Source organism: Varanus komodoensis, unplaced genomic scaffold (assembly GCF_004798865.1).
Source record: "Varanus komodoensis strain SLA01 unplaced genomic scaffold, ASM479886v1 scaffold40, whole genome shotgun sequence".
NCBI lineage: Eukaryota > Metazoa > Chordata > Lepidosauria > Squamata > Varanidae > Varanus > Varanus komodoensis.
Window position 1 is genome coordinate 8185418 of NW_025335942.1, and position 15692 is coordinate 8201109.

At 51.3% G+C, this 15692-nt stretch overlaps 1 protein-coding gene across 1 annotated transcript in view; it reads right to left on the minus strand.

The window, feature by feature from the left end:
• Nucleotides 1–686: 686 nt before the first annotated feature.
• NRG2 (neuregulin 2) overlaps nt 687–15692 on the minus strand; it is a 33300-nt gene continuing 18294 nt past the window's right edge. The window contains exons 6-11 of the mRNA XM_044442837.1: nt 14202–14225; nt 7296–7398; nt 5912–6035; nt 4111–4238; nt 2344–2568; nt 687–1329 (exon numbers count right to left, since the gene is read on the minus strand). Of these exons, the coding sequence (XP_044298772.1) occupies nt 687–1329; nt 2344–2568; nt 4111–4238; nt 5912–6035; nt 7296–7398; nt 14202–14225 (1247 nt within the window). The remainder of the gene's footprint in view (nt 1330–2343; nt 2569–4110; nt 4239–5911; nt 6036–7295; nt 7399–14201; nt 14226–15692) is intronic.

A 15692-nucleotide genomic window follows, 5' to 3' on the forward strand; every position in this document is an offset into this window, starting at 1 on the left:
GGTTGGACTACAGATGGGTTGGGGATAGAGATCTATTTGTAAGGGCTGTCGATTTGGTGCAATTGATTTCACTTCACTTTTCCCCCTTATGATTAAAAAGTGTCATTTTTGCTCAGTGGTACCTATTATTTTCCCCGAAAGGGGAAAAAAAGATTTACGAAAATACTAAGCCAAATGGGCTCCAGGTGTGAGGGAGAGAAAGTGAGAGTAATACATTGAAAGCACAAGATCACCAACATTCAGGTATCAAGCAATTTAAAGGGGTGTTGCCCAAAGGGAAAAGGGCCAGTCGACTATTCCGTAGCAAAATATCCTGAACACAAAGCCCATGAGCTCAGAAATGCTCGAACAGAATTTTCCGTGTGGGCTGCGGCATGAAGCGTTCAGCAAAAGGCACCACAATAGTTTTAATGATTTGCAAGTAGTCAAACATCGGCCCGTCTCTCTTTTTTAATTTTTTATTTTGTCGATTTCCTCTTTTCTCAGAAGCTGTAAATCAAGGTGTTACATATAAATAGATTCCTTATAAAAAGGTCTTTGCCATTAGCTATTAGAAGACATCATTGCGAAAATGAAAATAAAACATTTCATTTGTTATATTTCCCCTTTTTATAGAAAATAAAAATTTGTCTGTTCAGTGGCTGCGGCGCGTTCCCGGAGGGGCGCAAGGAAGAGCCCACCGGGCCCTAGGGCGGCGCGGAGTCCTGGCTGGAGCTGCTGCACCCCAGCCGCCCGCCACCGCCCGCGCCACGCCGGCTGAAGGAACAGCACGTCCTGCTCTCGGCCGGGCGACGCAGGAGGGGCGGATCCGTGTGCAGGGCCTCGGCGTCCCGGAGGCCGAGGAAGGGGGTGCTCTCGGCCACCAGCTCCTCGTCCGACTCGCTGTGTGAGGCGCTGCTCATGGAAAAGGAGTCCCGGAGCATCTTGCCCCTGCGCGCCAGCTGCCCGTTCAGCTTCGACTTCCTCCACCGCCGGCTGCCGCCTCCCGTCCGCCGCGGCGGGTCCAGCACGCCGGAGTACTCGTGCGTGGTCTCGTAGTCGTCGTCCTCGGCGATGCGGAAGGGGCTGGAGGGCAGGCTGCCCGTGCTCTCGTCCAGGTAGCTGCGCCTCTGGTAGCAGCCGCCGTACCTCTGCGCCTCCGGGAGGGGCCTGCGGGGCAGAGTCGGGGGCTGCTCCTCCACACGGAAGCCGCTGCAGGCGGCCGGGGGCAGTGAGGCCGCGTGCGCCGCGTTGGGAGAGGTGATCTCGAAGGTGGGCGTGTGGGCCGCGGCCGGGCCGTGGAAGTCGACGGGGGACAGGCGGGCTGGCGTGGTCAAGGCGGACACGTACCTGGAGAAGCGGGGCACGGGTGTCAAGGCGCGCTCGGAGGCGGGAGGGTAGGGCCAGCGCCCGCTCCCCGGGGTGCACGGGGGTCCCGGGCCCACCCCCACACCTGGGCACGGCAGTGGCAGACCCACGATCGCAGGCATCGGCCCCACGGAGCCCCCAGCGCTTGTGGATGGGGCCACAGGTGTGCGTGACAACGGGGGACCCTGCCCCCCAAGCCACCCCAAGGGGCCGCCCCGCAGCGTGTGGGCTGCTCAGCCTGCCGCAGCCCCTTCACGGCAGTCACGGCATTCTTTTTGGCACCAGGTGAAAACATCATATTTCCCCAATGTTTTAGGTCTGACTGTTTTTGTTGATTGAGACTAGGATGCTGTGCTTTGTTTTGTTTTGTCTTATTGTTAAACCGTCCCGAAGCCACGGTAAGCCTAAAAAAGTCTTAGATAGTAATAATAAATGACACCACCCCCCCGCATGGGGGCAGCTCTCGCCCCTGCCAGTTATGGCGGCAGCCCTCCAAGTCATATGATGGGGCTTTTTAAAGGGGATGCGACAGCCCTGAAGGCATGACGGGGGTCACAGAAACAGGCACATGCAAGTGGTGGGCGGGGAGGCTCAGACCGAAGGCGAACCAGAATAATACTTAGGAGAGGTCAGAGCCCTCGGCGTCCTCCGGCGTGGGATCTCGCCACAGCCACGGGGCGCATGCGGAACGATTCAGGGCTGCCGCCCCCACGCGGCAGACAGGGGAGCCGAGGCGGGTTAGCCGGGCCAGCTTGAAGCAGGGGCTAGCTCAGGCCATCCGCCTTCTGCTCATCACTCGCTTCATGTATCCCCCTTGGAGAATCGCCCAGGATCCCTCTCTCAGCTTTTTTTAAAAATCCCGGTCCCCATCTTGTCTCTCTCTGTCTCACTCTGTATTAGACGACTGACTTTGTGTGTGCATAAACAGAGAGACAGGGAGGTGAGTTCCCCATCCGTAGGACGGAGGGTGGGCGGGAATAAGGAGAGAAATGAGACCTCTCGCTGTGGGGCGAATCTCGGAGGGAGTCCACAGAGTCTCTGTACTGAACCGTCGGCCTCCTCTGCTCCTCGGCGGAGTAAGCCGCTTCCCGGCGGGCGCGAGCTTCCACGCAGGCGGGGCTGTTGCATTTGCTGGTTCCCACCGAAGACAGGAGGATCCCGGACTGACAATCGGACGTCAGGCTTTCTGTCCGCTCCAAGCTCCACGTGTGGCTTTCATGTCTGTGGACCGAGCCAAGCAAGAAACAGGAGTTGGCCCCTGCCAGCTCTTCCACAGGACTCCAATGCACATCACTCACGCGCTGACTGGCGACCTGGCAAAGGCAGTGCCACCTCCGCGGGCCTTGAAAAGCGACCTGGGGTGAGCGGGATTTTGTTTCGCAACCCCAGAAGCACGAGCTCGCGTTCTGCCCACAGGGGACCGAACACCCACTTGTGTGCAAAAAGCACACGCACTCTAAGAGCCACAGCTGCACAGCTTTGCCATGTGCCACTTCATGCTTCAGCTTTAGCTCGATCGCATTCGTTTTGCCATTCGGACAAAACCGAGAAATAGTCCCGATTCAGGCAAAACAAACGAGCTGAAAGTAAAAATGGAGACGCCTGGTGCCACAAGCCAGAATCTGGAGAACGTGGCTGAAAACAAACAATGCACATTTGCGCATCGCTGCTGAGCGGAACCTTAATACATGTAGACAGGCGGTTAAGTTACAACGAACGGCACGTTTCTGGAGAATCCTGGCTTACTGTGATGCAGCAAACACTGGTCCTCCACCACTGGGCATAATTCGCTGTGGGCTTAACGTTCGGACTTCTTGGGGCAAGTACGAGACAGAATCCTTGGTCTGGGCAGCGCAATCAATACATGACCCACAGGAGGAGGGCCTGCGGCTTGCTTAGCTGCTCCTGCTGGAGGGAGAGCCATGCCGAAGCCACTGAGGAGAGGGGGCCAGTGGGGTCCCGGGCCCAGCAGGTCAGGGCTCTGGGGGATGCAACAGGTTAGCCAGGTCTAAACCCGAAGCCCCTTCAGTGAGGGTGTCCAAGGATAGGCTGGACAGGCACATGGTGGGCACGTCATGAGCGGAGCCGGCTGGACAGACTAGATGGCCCAGGAGGCCCTTCTGACTCGCCCTGTTTCTATGTTTCTGTGGCTGACAAATCCCAGATGATGCCACGAAGGCCCGGAAGCGGTCCTCTATTTCCAGACGTGTTCAGCTTGGGAGCCCCCCATTAGGCTTTTATAAAAAGGGGCAAAAACGGGACTTCCTCCCGGCCCCCTCACGCTCAAGACCTGCTTAAGGCCAAGCAGCATATGAGGCGGCTGCACACCATCGCTCATGGCGCGGATATTTGCTTTCTAAGAGTTAGCAGCACCCACAGAGCCCTCAGCCGGGGCCGGGGCGGTGCCAGCAGGGGGCACTTGAACCCTCCGTGGGATGCAGGGAATGGCTATTTGCAGTGGGAGGGAAGCTTCAAGCGTTCTGATGGTTCAATGGAAGGTTTGGGAGGGGAAAGCCGGGCTGCCTGCCCTTCTCAAATGGCCCCTAAGACTCTCGCTAGCATGAGAAAGGTGGGACCTGAGGACCAAGAAACCCCGGGATGGGAGTGAAAGGACGTCTTTGTGTAAACATGGCCCTACACCTTAACCCACCGCAAGGACCGCAGGCCTGCGAGGGCCAAATGATGCCGGAAGCCCCCAGTGCTGTCGCTCACGGTGCTTGCCCAGGAGAACAGGTGCGGCAAAGGAACGTGGGTGCTCGGTACCTTTGGCTCGAAGCAGGTGTTCCCGTGGAGGAGGGATGTGACGGCGAGCAGGAACGGCTCCCCGAAAAGGTGGTCCCCGTTTCTCTGCGTATCACATGCTCAGTGGCAGGGCCGTTTTTGGACATGTACTGGGAAAGAGTCAGAAATTGCTGGCCATGAATCTCAAGGTTGCAATATTGATTTAATATTTAAATCAATTTAATTTATATCATATATTAAATATAAGAACTATCTTCTCCTCCTCCTCCTTATTTAATACTTTAAAATATCACTTCATGTGGGACTTCCATTCTTCGCCTACAGCTGATAAATGCTGCTTATACAATGCTCAATGCAGGGCCCGATCCACCCCGTTCGGGGGCTGGCAGCAAAATGCTCAGCGCCGAACGCGCGTTCCCAGGAAGCTCCTCAGAGGAGGCAGCAGGCAGAGAGGTCTGGGTGGGGCTGCCCAGGCTCGGACGTGGCCCCTAAGGCTTGCCAAAGGTGAAGGGTGCCGTGGGGGGGGGGGTGGCCTCCTTTCAACGGACCAGGGAGATCACCTGCATGAAGTTAGAAGCAGGTGCCTGTCAGATAATGGGGGTTCCAGTTCCCATGGGTGCCACCATGGCCAACAGTCCGGGATAATGGTCACTGGAGTCCAACAACACTGAAGGTACCAATTAAGCTCGTGCTGACCAAGATATTCAATTTCTTGTTCTGGCCGAGCTCCCAAAACAGTTTATGGATGAAGGAGCATTCTGTAGACCCTCTGAGGTAGAAGACCCTCTAAAAATACACTTAGCTCTCCAATCAAAGCGGAAGGTGAGAAGCAGGACGGTTCTGTGCCTTCATCCTTCCATGGCGGGAGGGCAGCAAATTCCTTAACAAGCCCTTTTGAGGGAACACCATCCAGGAGAACGGCCCTGCTCCCCTGAGCCATTCCAGGAAACCCATCCAGCGACTATCAAAGGTGTGCCTTCTAGCCAGCGTGTGCCTTCTGAGGTCTTCCATACGGAAGAATTCCCAGACCCTTCTCCATGCCAAGGCACAGGCTCACTCGACAAGCAGGAGGCTTTGGGGAAGGTGGGCGAGACCTCCGTGGCCACAGTGGTGCCCTGTCTGGGGTCTTGGCAAGTGGACCCCAAGGGAGCAGCACTGGGGAACAGAAGGCCTTCAGCCATGGGAGACAAGGACTGCATGGCCCGGGATGCCTCGGCCGTCCAGCACATGGCCTGGGCCCACCAGAAGCGGCTGGTTCCGGGTTGACTCCAGAAGCGTTTCCAGGAGAACTGCAGTCCCAGGCGAGGTTCTGGTTGGGCAGCGCTGAGCCCCATCCCAACCAAAGCGGTTGTGAGGGAAAGGAGGGGCCAATGAAGGGAAAGGGGACCGACAGGGTGCGCAACGGCCCACAGAGGGTGACCAGCCTCTGCCGTTCCTGGGAATGGCCTTACAGAAGGCGCTGGAGGGCAACGGACATGGCGGGGACCACGGCGCAGCACTGGGATTGCAGGCTGTGGCCCGAGCGGGCAGGAGGGCTTCAGCTTCCCAGGTGTGGCTTGCCCTCTCAGCAGCTGCACTTGCGGGGTGCTGCAGCTGCACCCCAGGGGGGCACTCGGTCTCCTCCCCAACACAGTGGCACGGGGCACGCCCTGGAGACCACTGCATGGGCCACAGCTGGCCAAGGGGAGGAAGGGGCTCAGAAAAGGAGAGGGAAGGAGGGAGTGGAGAGCCGGGGGGGGTCCCTTCCCCGCCTCACCTGCCCCAGCCTCCCGGCCCCCTGCCACTCGGGGGCCCTGCAGGGGGAAGGGGGAAGGGTACTCACGTCGGCCATCTGGAGCTCCTCCGGGTCCAGGCGGGGATGGCTTGGGCCATTTGCGAGGCTCCTGTTCTGATGCGCTGCACACATATTTTGCCGCAAATGATTGTGCATTTGATTTCTCTGTTTTCTAAAGAACAAGCACATCAACACAGTTCACTCACAAGCGGCTGCATTTGGAAAAGACATCCAGACAGGAGCAGGAAACAGTTTCAGTGCGATGGGTCTTTCTGCTGCCGCCTCCTACCGAGGCAAACAGGGTGCCTACATCCCCTCGGGCTGGGAAGTCGCCTCGTCATGGAGTTGGTTCGCTCCGGACTCCCGTCTCGGCAATTTATGTCTTTTTCTCCTCTGGCTTTGCAGCTCAGCCCAAGTGGGCATGACACTTGTGAAGTGTGATCAAAACACTTCCACAGTGACAGCAGGTTAAAGGCAGTGATGGGGCAAAGTACCTGAAAGGCAAGGCTGCAAAGAGGTTTTCGGCTGGGGAGCTTCTTGTCTAAACACCTCACTTGGCACTCCTGCGCTTTTATAATTCAGCATGTTTCAATTTATAGTGAATCGCCTTTCCATCTATATAAATATGTATGTATGTATTTTAAAGTATGATCAACGTATTTGTGGCAGGGTTAAGTTTTTAAAAAATGCTAATATATTTCTGGTTGATGCCATTTTGGAAGTGCAATTTGCCCACTCCCACCTGTGGTTTAAACTGATGCTAAAGCCCTCTTTCGAAAATGCTGAAATCTTTGTGTACCCGCACATACATAAAGAAGAGATTTGGCGCAGGGTTTGAGAAGCGAATGAAGAACTGGTTTAAAAGCGGGGGGTCGGTTGTCTCTTCCATCCTCGCTTGGCCATGTCCCACCCATCAGGGTGCCCCAAATGCAACCTGCGTGCACAGAAAAGGCTACCTTTACCTGTGCGTGTTTGGAAAGTCAATTGGGCGGTACTAGGAATTATCTGTCTGGAAGCAGCCTGGAACAGGCTCCCAAAACTGCAGCTTGCCCTCTCTGTTCCCTCATGTCCTCTTCTCCTCTCTGATATTCGATCAGGTAAAATTAGAAAAGGGCCAGCCTTTGAAAGCCTCGGAGGTAGAAGGAAGGAAAACTCTCAAAGCAGATTTGGCACTGAGGGGCAGAGGAGAGGAAGGGACCTGGCAGAACTGGCCACTGGGCAACCGGACGATGCCACGGCAGCTTCAGCCCTCCGGGTCCAGAAGGCTCGGCCTCCTCTGCCCCTCTTCTCCTTGACCGCCTTGCTTTTGGGGTGGAGGAGAGCTGGGTCTTGTGGTGCAGAGGCCTCGGAGCCTAAACCCCATCAGAAAGGTGAGAATGACACAATTGTTCAACAAGGTACGGCTTTCGTTAGTCCAGAAAAGATCACTCACTTGGTTTTACAGTACGCTACCACACACACTATTCCCACAACAAGCAATGCCACACAAATCCCCGTAATGGTTAGAACTCTCTTCTGATACAGCTCCTCGGCTTCTGCAAGGGACACAAAAACAAGGAGCGGTTAAAATACATCTCGCAAAAGAGCGGCGGACTCTGAAAGTGCAGCTCCCAAGCGCATGGCTGGAACGGAACCTCGCAGGGGCCTTCCTGGACGGTCCTTGTACCTGCCTCAACGTTAGCTGGGCTCTCTTCCCTTCTTCTCGCTAAAGCTTTCCTTTTACCACTTCCTGCACCTGTGAACGCGGAACAAAAACTAATGATTTGGGCTGCTTCTTCTGGCTGAGATCCCCGGAGAGCTTTCCTGTGCAGCTTTTCTTTTTAATTCAGTGCACCTTGCACTGCTCCTTAGATAGAACAGGACCTCTTCCAAGGGAACTTGTCTCATGTTACAGGCACTTTTCACATATTTGGCTCACAAACGTCCTGCGGATATTAGGGGGACGCAACCGAGGAATTCACTGCTTCGAGTCCGGGATCCTAGTCTGAAATTTCCTAACTTTCTGGCTGCATCCAGGAGCAGCGGAATCAGCCAGAACGCCAGGGCAAACGCCAAGGTTCCCCATTGCCCTGTTCCATGTCTGTTTGCTGCCACTGCCTCGAGGAAAGACAGTGGGGTGTGAGAGGGGAACTGGGGGCCACTGTAAGCAAAGAGGGGCAGACAGTGATGAGACACGCGCGCTTGCGCCTCTGTTGTGACTGTGATGATGGGGGAGGGGGAATCACACTGGCCACTCCGCCAAGACTGAGGAGCTGGGCCCACTGGTGCAAACAGTCTGCTCCCGAGGCCCGGTTGTTTGGAAGGCTCCATCCAAGGGTGCTGGTTTGGGGCTCTGTCCAGAGGAGGGGCTCCCCTGCCAAGCAACGGCTAGTGATGCTTTAGATCTCTGCACCTCGCACTTTTCATGTGGTGCTTGCTGAGCAGGTCCCTTCGGAAGAGTTGCATTCAGACGCTTGGTGAACTGCTTGAACTTGACTGCTCTTCCCTTCCACAGACCGGAAGTCTGATGGCACCTTTGCCCTCGCACAACTTCCCCCTCCCCACACAGCCACGTTGCTGCTCTCCCACCCACCCTGCTAACCTTTATCTCCGGCCTTTTGCTGCAATGTTTTGCAATTTTGCTCCTGCTGCATCTCCGTTCTCGTTATGAAGCCATGCTGGGGAAGTCTTTTGAAGGGCAGGGCGTAAGGAACTTCAATGAATGTTTCATTAAATACACTTAATGGCTGCTTAATATGATCCTTAAGTTTAGGAACACGTGTTAAGAACTCGTTCCGTCTGGATGGCTCAAGGTAGAGGTGTGAGAAGAGGGGGATAGTTAAGAGTCTGGAAAGCCAATTAAATAAGTGGATCTGTAAAGGCAGCTTTTAAAAAGCCACTTAGACTAATCAGGACTACCTGGGTTGGTTTTCTTTTATTTCATTTCCTTGGCAATCTACTTTAAAGACTATGCAAGGGGCATGGAAATCGGAGTGCTCCGCTCAGCTGTGTGAACGGGTGGGCGTGTACCGTGTTTGTAAAACTGTACAATAAAGCTAAGTGTAGGGGCGATGCGCAGGGGGATCGACCAGAAATGGCTTGTTTGTGAACAGGCTGAGTAGGCTGTGAAAATACTCAAGAGCTACGGGAAAATATTTGGCATTTAAAATTAATGGAGCCATGGAGATGCAAATAATCCTCAATTCTCTCGTTAGGTACACACCTGCAATATAAAGGTCCTATTGAACTTAAGGGAAAAGAATTGTGTTGCTGCATATGCCCAAGGACTAAGATCCCTTCCAGAAGAGACATTTTATTCAAAGTGTATCAGCTGTTCTATGCTACTCACTCTATGACGCACTAGTGCATGTGAGGTTATTGGAACATTGTCGACTCCAAGGGTTTAGGGGTCTTGAAAACACTTGTAAGCACTGCAGTTCTTTAGATACATAAACAGAGTGGCATATACCTCTCTCTTTCTCTCTCCTTCATTCTGCAAATGCTTATATAATTCCTCATTTAAGAAAGATACAACAGGACATTTGGTAATAATTTCACAGGGCCTACTGAAATGTGAAATTCATACTGGCAGCCCAGATCCTCTCAGAGGAATCTTCTGTTCTTTGACATCTGTTATTTGAAAGAACTTGTGGCAGAAAAATTGCACTAATGGGGTGGTCAGTTTTGGAGTGCCACTTTCACACTCGTGAATATTCTCCAGTAAGACTCCAAGCACCTTCCTGTGGCCAGCGTTACACAAATAAAGCAATAATGCCGTTAAGAGTCCGAAAGGGATCTGCTTCAGAACTTCACCTGAGAAAAACAACCATAAAAAGAAACAGCATTCTCTGAAGCAATTTCATTGCATTTGTCCTAAAACTGAGAATCTAGATTACATCTAACGGAGAACCCAGGCAGTTTCAAAGCCAGACTTCTTCCTTTTAGCTTGGACATTGGCACAAGTTATGCACAATATTCCGCACAAAGAAGTCAAGCTTCCCCCGACTGAACTCGGTGGCACTGCTTCAGAAAAGGCGCGTGTGTGAAAGACAAGCCAATGGCTCTCCTTCCGTGGTCCGTGAGGGAATGACGATGAAAAACAACCCCGCTGGGGAGCTTTGTGTAAGCTTCCTTCAAGGATTCATGCACAGGCAGTGCTGCACAGTGGAAAGAACCAGAGGGTCAGGCCCACAAGTCCAAAAGGTTTGTGCTGCTTTGAATGCCTGTGCACGTGTGTGCTTCTGCATGCACAACCAGCCCTGCCTCTTAAGGACATCCCTCTGTGTAAAACGGGAGAGGAGAGGTCTTGGTTTCAAAAAGAGTAACATAAAAGCAAAATACTCGGGCAGAAAGACTCACAGGGCATGGCCACAGGCCAGCTCGTCCGGGGGCAGATCGAAATTCATCATCTGGGCCCTTGCACCTTTTTCTGGCAGGTGCCCACGGAGCTCAGGGGGCAGGGAGAGATGCCCCTCCAGTGTCAGGGCTCCAGGTGACAGATCGAGAGCTGTGGCTGGAGGGTGCCCACAACACACTCCTGGAAGCATCCTTCTGCAAGAGTTTTAGTGGGGGCAAAATCATCGGTTACAGAGAGCAAACAAGAGGCGAAGGGCAGCGGGGCAGCTGTGGTTTCTACCCTGTGCAGCAGAAGCCGCGCCTTCGGAGTTTTATGACAGACAAGCATCTCTTGGCCGCTGTTTCAAATGCTGGGGTTGTTTTTGAGCCATCCAACTGAGTCGAGGGGGGAAAGGATCAGGCCTGGCCTTCAGGTAGGTAGGAAAGACTCAGGCTCAGCCTGATTGTCACCACTGACATCCTCTGGCACAAGAGATCCTTCTGCACTACACTGCCCTGGGATTTCTATAGGGACAGCAATGACTGAGAAGACAGCCCCAGACAGTTTACAGCTGAAATTGCATTCCGAAAGAGAGCACTGACTCCAGCTTTAGGGGATTTTCATGTACCAGGCTTAACTCTCCTCTGAGCCTCTCTCTTGCAATTCATATTAATATCATAACTTCGCAGAAAAGAGGAAGCAAAGATGAGGCCTTCGTTATGTCCTTAAACATTCCCGACAACGTAGGTCTCACATTCTCATTAGAAACTTTAGTCAAGCAGAAGCTGCTCTGAAACTCCAGTGTGAAAACACCTGGTGACCTGCAGCTCCACTCCTGTGCTACCTTCCAAGCAGACGGACCCTAAAAAGGTTTATTCTTTGCCAGCCAGAAAACCTAGCCCTGGGCGATCCAAGCAGGGAGGCTCCTGATGAGAGGAAGCAGACCGATTGCATAACGGAGAGCCATTTTCGTGTTGGGATTCCCCTGTGTGGCTCACCAGCTCCCTGTTTCACGTGCTGCTAAAGCCCTGGGGCCCCAGCTGTCCCGGAACGCTTTTCTCGCCCCCTGCCCAGTGCACTAATGGAGCCATGGACGGAAGCAACTTTCCCCGGACGTCTGCACCCGTCCCGTCTGCGCTGCACTCTGAATCCCGCACAACGGTTCCGCCCATCCGTCTCATCTAGACGTTGGCTGTGGAGAGAGATACACAGGCCGTACTCACATTCTCCAAACTTCTTGGGATTACACAAACCCGGTGCGTGTCATGATTGGACGGTGATGAAAGCACTCCCATGAAAACTATTCCCATTTGCATTTGCCCGGTTACAGCAAGCTGTCTCAAAAACTTCCTTTCCATGAAAAGCAAAGTGAGCCCTTCCTTTTTGAGCACTCTCAAAAATAAATGGATTTGAGATAGTACCAAGCATTTTTCAGTCTATCGATTGTTCCTCTTTTTTTACAGATCGAACACAAAAAGCTCTTCATTCAGTGTCTGCATTAAAAGTTATTCTCCTAGGGAGTTTTTTCTTTTTTTTTAAGCACAGACACTAGCTAGTGCATTAGTAATCAGTTTACAGTATTTGAGATAATTTCTAAATGGTGAATGAACTATTTCTCACATCTGGGAATGCTGCATCTCAGCAAGTAGCAAACCTTGTTATGGGTTATTGTTGTCATGGAATGCTATACATATGAAGTTGAATTCTATGCAAAAGTAGCCAAATCTAATACAATTCTTTAATGTGTCCAAACACTGATTCTCCAATTGGTGTTCTCAAATTCGTAATGATGAAAAAAGTTAAATCCACCCCAGGAAGGAGACTGTCATGAATTTACTTTTGCATTATGTAGAAAGATAACCAGCCAAAGAAAACGGTAAGTGGAAATTGTACTGCACGCAACTTCTTTTTAAGGGGGCGATGACAATGGGAAAATATAGGTAAAGGGGGAGGACATAATTTTTCAGAAAATTGCTTGAGATTAGAAGAATCTGCAATTAATTTAATCAACTGCAAAAAAAATATGCCTGATTAGAAAGGATAGTGATGGTTGATTTGCAGCAATTTAAAAAAAAAATACTTGGCATTCGATGTAGCATTTGTCTAAGAACCCTTGGAGTATCTTTGCCATTTTTATTTGCATTCTTACTTTTTCCTTTATTTCTCTAAATGTTAGTTATTAAAATAAATTTTAAATATGAATGTACTGTTACTTTCTTTGGGGGAACAAAAACTCTTAAAGTAATATTTTCCCCCATTATTTTATTTCTCCCATGTTAAATCCTAATCTGGAAAAAGCATGGGAATCCAGGTACGGACTGCTAAATCATCCATCTGAGAAAGCCATAAAAATCCAAACTTTGAACCATTTTTGATAACAAAAACCTCCTGCCTGGATGTTCTTTGTTGTTGCATCTATTTCTGTGCAAAGATGTTACTCTGAAACAGCAAAGTACTGTTTGCTATTAGAGACAGAAATGTTTAGAAAAAATTGTATTGGTTGGCTCCGGAACAATTTATAACATGTACATTTACATGAATTTGGATAATGATGGTAACAACAAAAGGCAATGCAGAAAAACCAGCCAAAAGTAATTCTAAAATTAATTTAGGCTGGAAGAAATTTGGATAACATTCTGGTAACACTTCCATTCATGTAAGAAATTTGTCTGTGATGTTGTTATATACGTATAACAAACCAATTAAGAAAAGATGGGAACCCACGGGCATTGCAAGGAACACCGTGGCTGCGGAGAAGGGGGGAAGAAGAGACAAGATGGCAGGTGGGCTTTTTGCGCATAACAGTGAGCCTAGAAAGAAACACGTTCCTTAAAAGCAGCTCAAGTATAAGCCGAGAAGGGAAGTCAAAACTCCTCAGTTCCAAATGGCATTTCAGCGTGTGTCTGAAGCCGCGGCACTGGCTGGTTTCTACGGTCAGTCCAAGGCCACCTTCCGCATTAAGCTTTTCTTTCACAGAAGGACGCCTCCTGTGAAAGGACTCACAATTCACGGTGCGAACCTACACACGTCTACCCAGAAATAAGTCCCACCGATTGATCAGGGGTTCTTTCCAAGCACACGTGCACAGGGTTGCAACCCGAGCCCCCTTCTGGTCAGCAGGGATGGGGTGGGGTGGCCAGCGGCCATTTCCACGCACACAAGGAATTAAGTGTGGGAAGAAGCCCTCCATTCCTGCCACAAAGAAGGGACTGGTGAGGAGGCACCGGGGAGTTCCCGTTCTCGTGGGGGTCAGCTTGAAACCGCCATGACCAAAGACCCACTGACTTAGTGGCAACTTGGGACCATGGGCAAACGCTTAATGGCAGCCTATCGACGGAGGAGATCACGCCGTGTGGAGGCTGGACTCCACCATCTCAGCTGGCCACCTCACTGGCGGCGTCCCTCCCTCTTGGATGCGGTACGGCCACGATCCAAGTCCTATTGTGCCATAAGCGCAACGTACCAAACTATCCTGACTTTGGCAGTTAATTCTTCAATCAATCTTTTGTACTTAATTCCTTCCAAACCAGACCAATGGGAAACTAAAAGAGGTGAGGCAGAAGGGAAGAGAAAATTTGACTTTGACGTGTTGATGGCCTGAGAGCCAGACTGGCTCTGCGGAATTGCCGCAGCTTCCTAATTCCTCGGGAGATCTCTGTCTGCTCCTGGAGTGTTTGGTGGCCTTCCAAACTGACCCGGACAAATCTTGGTTCCCAAAGGGAATGAAAAGTGGCTTGGAACGGTCTGAGCGACAGCCTCGCGGCGACCCGGGAAAGCGCTGCTATTCCACATGCAGACCCTTCATTTCGAGGTCATGCACATACTTTAAAGGCAATATAAAAAGTATAAATAAACCAAATTTAGGAATATCCTTTTTCCAAATGGTGCCAGAATAATATCCTTTTTCCAAATGGTACCAGCTGATTTTTTAGCCATCCCATTAAAGCTATCAAAATACAATGTGAACAACTGTGGGCAATTCTTAATGGTATCTGATTAACAAATGAACAGTTCATTCCATACCCTTTAATTCTAATCCAAGATGCTCTGCCAATGCAGAAAAAAAGAAGAAAGAAGAAAAAGAGAGAAGAGAAACAGGTTTGTAAGAAAGAGAGTTCCAAGGGTGTGAAAAAAACAAAAACCACAAAACATGTTTTGTAGATAACTGGCTTTGCTTTCTCTTTTTACAGTACAGCAGCTGTGATAAAGAACTCAGTACCATTGCCGCAAGTCTAAAAACATCAGCACAATCACGTGTAAGGGAACTTCCAGACAGACGTTCAGTGGTGGCTAATCAGGAGGTGCACTTCAGAGTCCCTGGGTGATGGGAATGGGGGGCGGGCGGCTGAACACATGGGCCTATTTATCACGTCACTAGACAGATCTTTCCTGCTTGCAAATCTGAGGCCTTAGGATTTATCCATCCATCCAATTAAAGTTTTTCTATGCCGCCCAATACCAGAGTCTCCGGATGGCATACAAAAACCAAAAACAACAACATACCAGCAAACAACACACTGCATCCGACCATTACTGATAAAATCAAAAATAAAACCAATTAAATGTTGGGAAAATAGAAAGGTTTTCTCCCGACACTGAAAAGAATAAAGCAACGGAGCCAGGTAAACCTCCCTGGGGAGCATGTCCCAATGTGGGGGTGCTAAAACCAAAAAGGCCCTTCCCTGGGTAGCCGCCCTCCCGATCGCCTTCGAGGAGGGCTCCCAGGGAAGCCCCCTGCCCCAGGTCTCAAGGGGCGGGCAGGCAAACGGGGAAGAAGCCTGTTCCTGCAGTCCAGGGTGTGGCTGTGTGCACACACAGGAGGCTGGCCACGTCACGTGGAAATATTTAAGTGCAACTGATGAAACGACCAATTTCTGGAGGCGCCTGAGCTCGACACAGAGCTGAACAAAACGAAACTTCAGAGAAGCTTTCAAAGAACGGGGCTGTCTCCTGCAAATCACTGGGGTTTGCTTGGGACAGTTTTCTGCATTAACCACAGCACAGAAGAACGATCAGTTACGCTCCAAAATATGATTGCTGCCCAGATAAAAGACTATTTAAAAACCCTTATGTAGCACGTCTGAACAAAGGAAGGATGCCAGAGGAATCTTCACCACTCCCAGCTTGCGGGCGGGCTTATTTTTCGCTGAAATGCTCTCGCTGGCCAAAAGGACTCCCCGTGCATCTTCCGTACACCGAGGAGGTGAGAAAGAGCGCAGCAGTGACGCCTGTCGTTCAGCAGAGCCTAAATCCATCCCATCTTTATCAGGACCAATTAAATCGCCACAAAGATGCGAGCGGTCTTCCACTGCTTCGGAAATCTTTTAGCAAAGCCCAGCTGGAGAGTGAAGCTGGGCCCCATCTTAAAGCCCCCAAATCACAGGGTGGGAAGCAGGCTGCGGGAGCTGGGCTCGGCCAACCGAAAGCTATTCAGTTTCCCTTTGGTCCCAGCAGACAGCAACGCCTTGCAGAAACTGAAGTCTAGGCAGTTTCCCTCCTGCGACGGCGACCAAG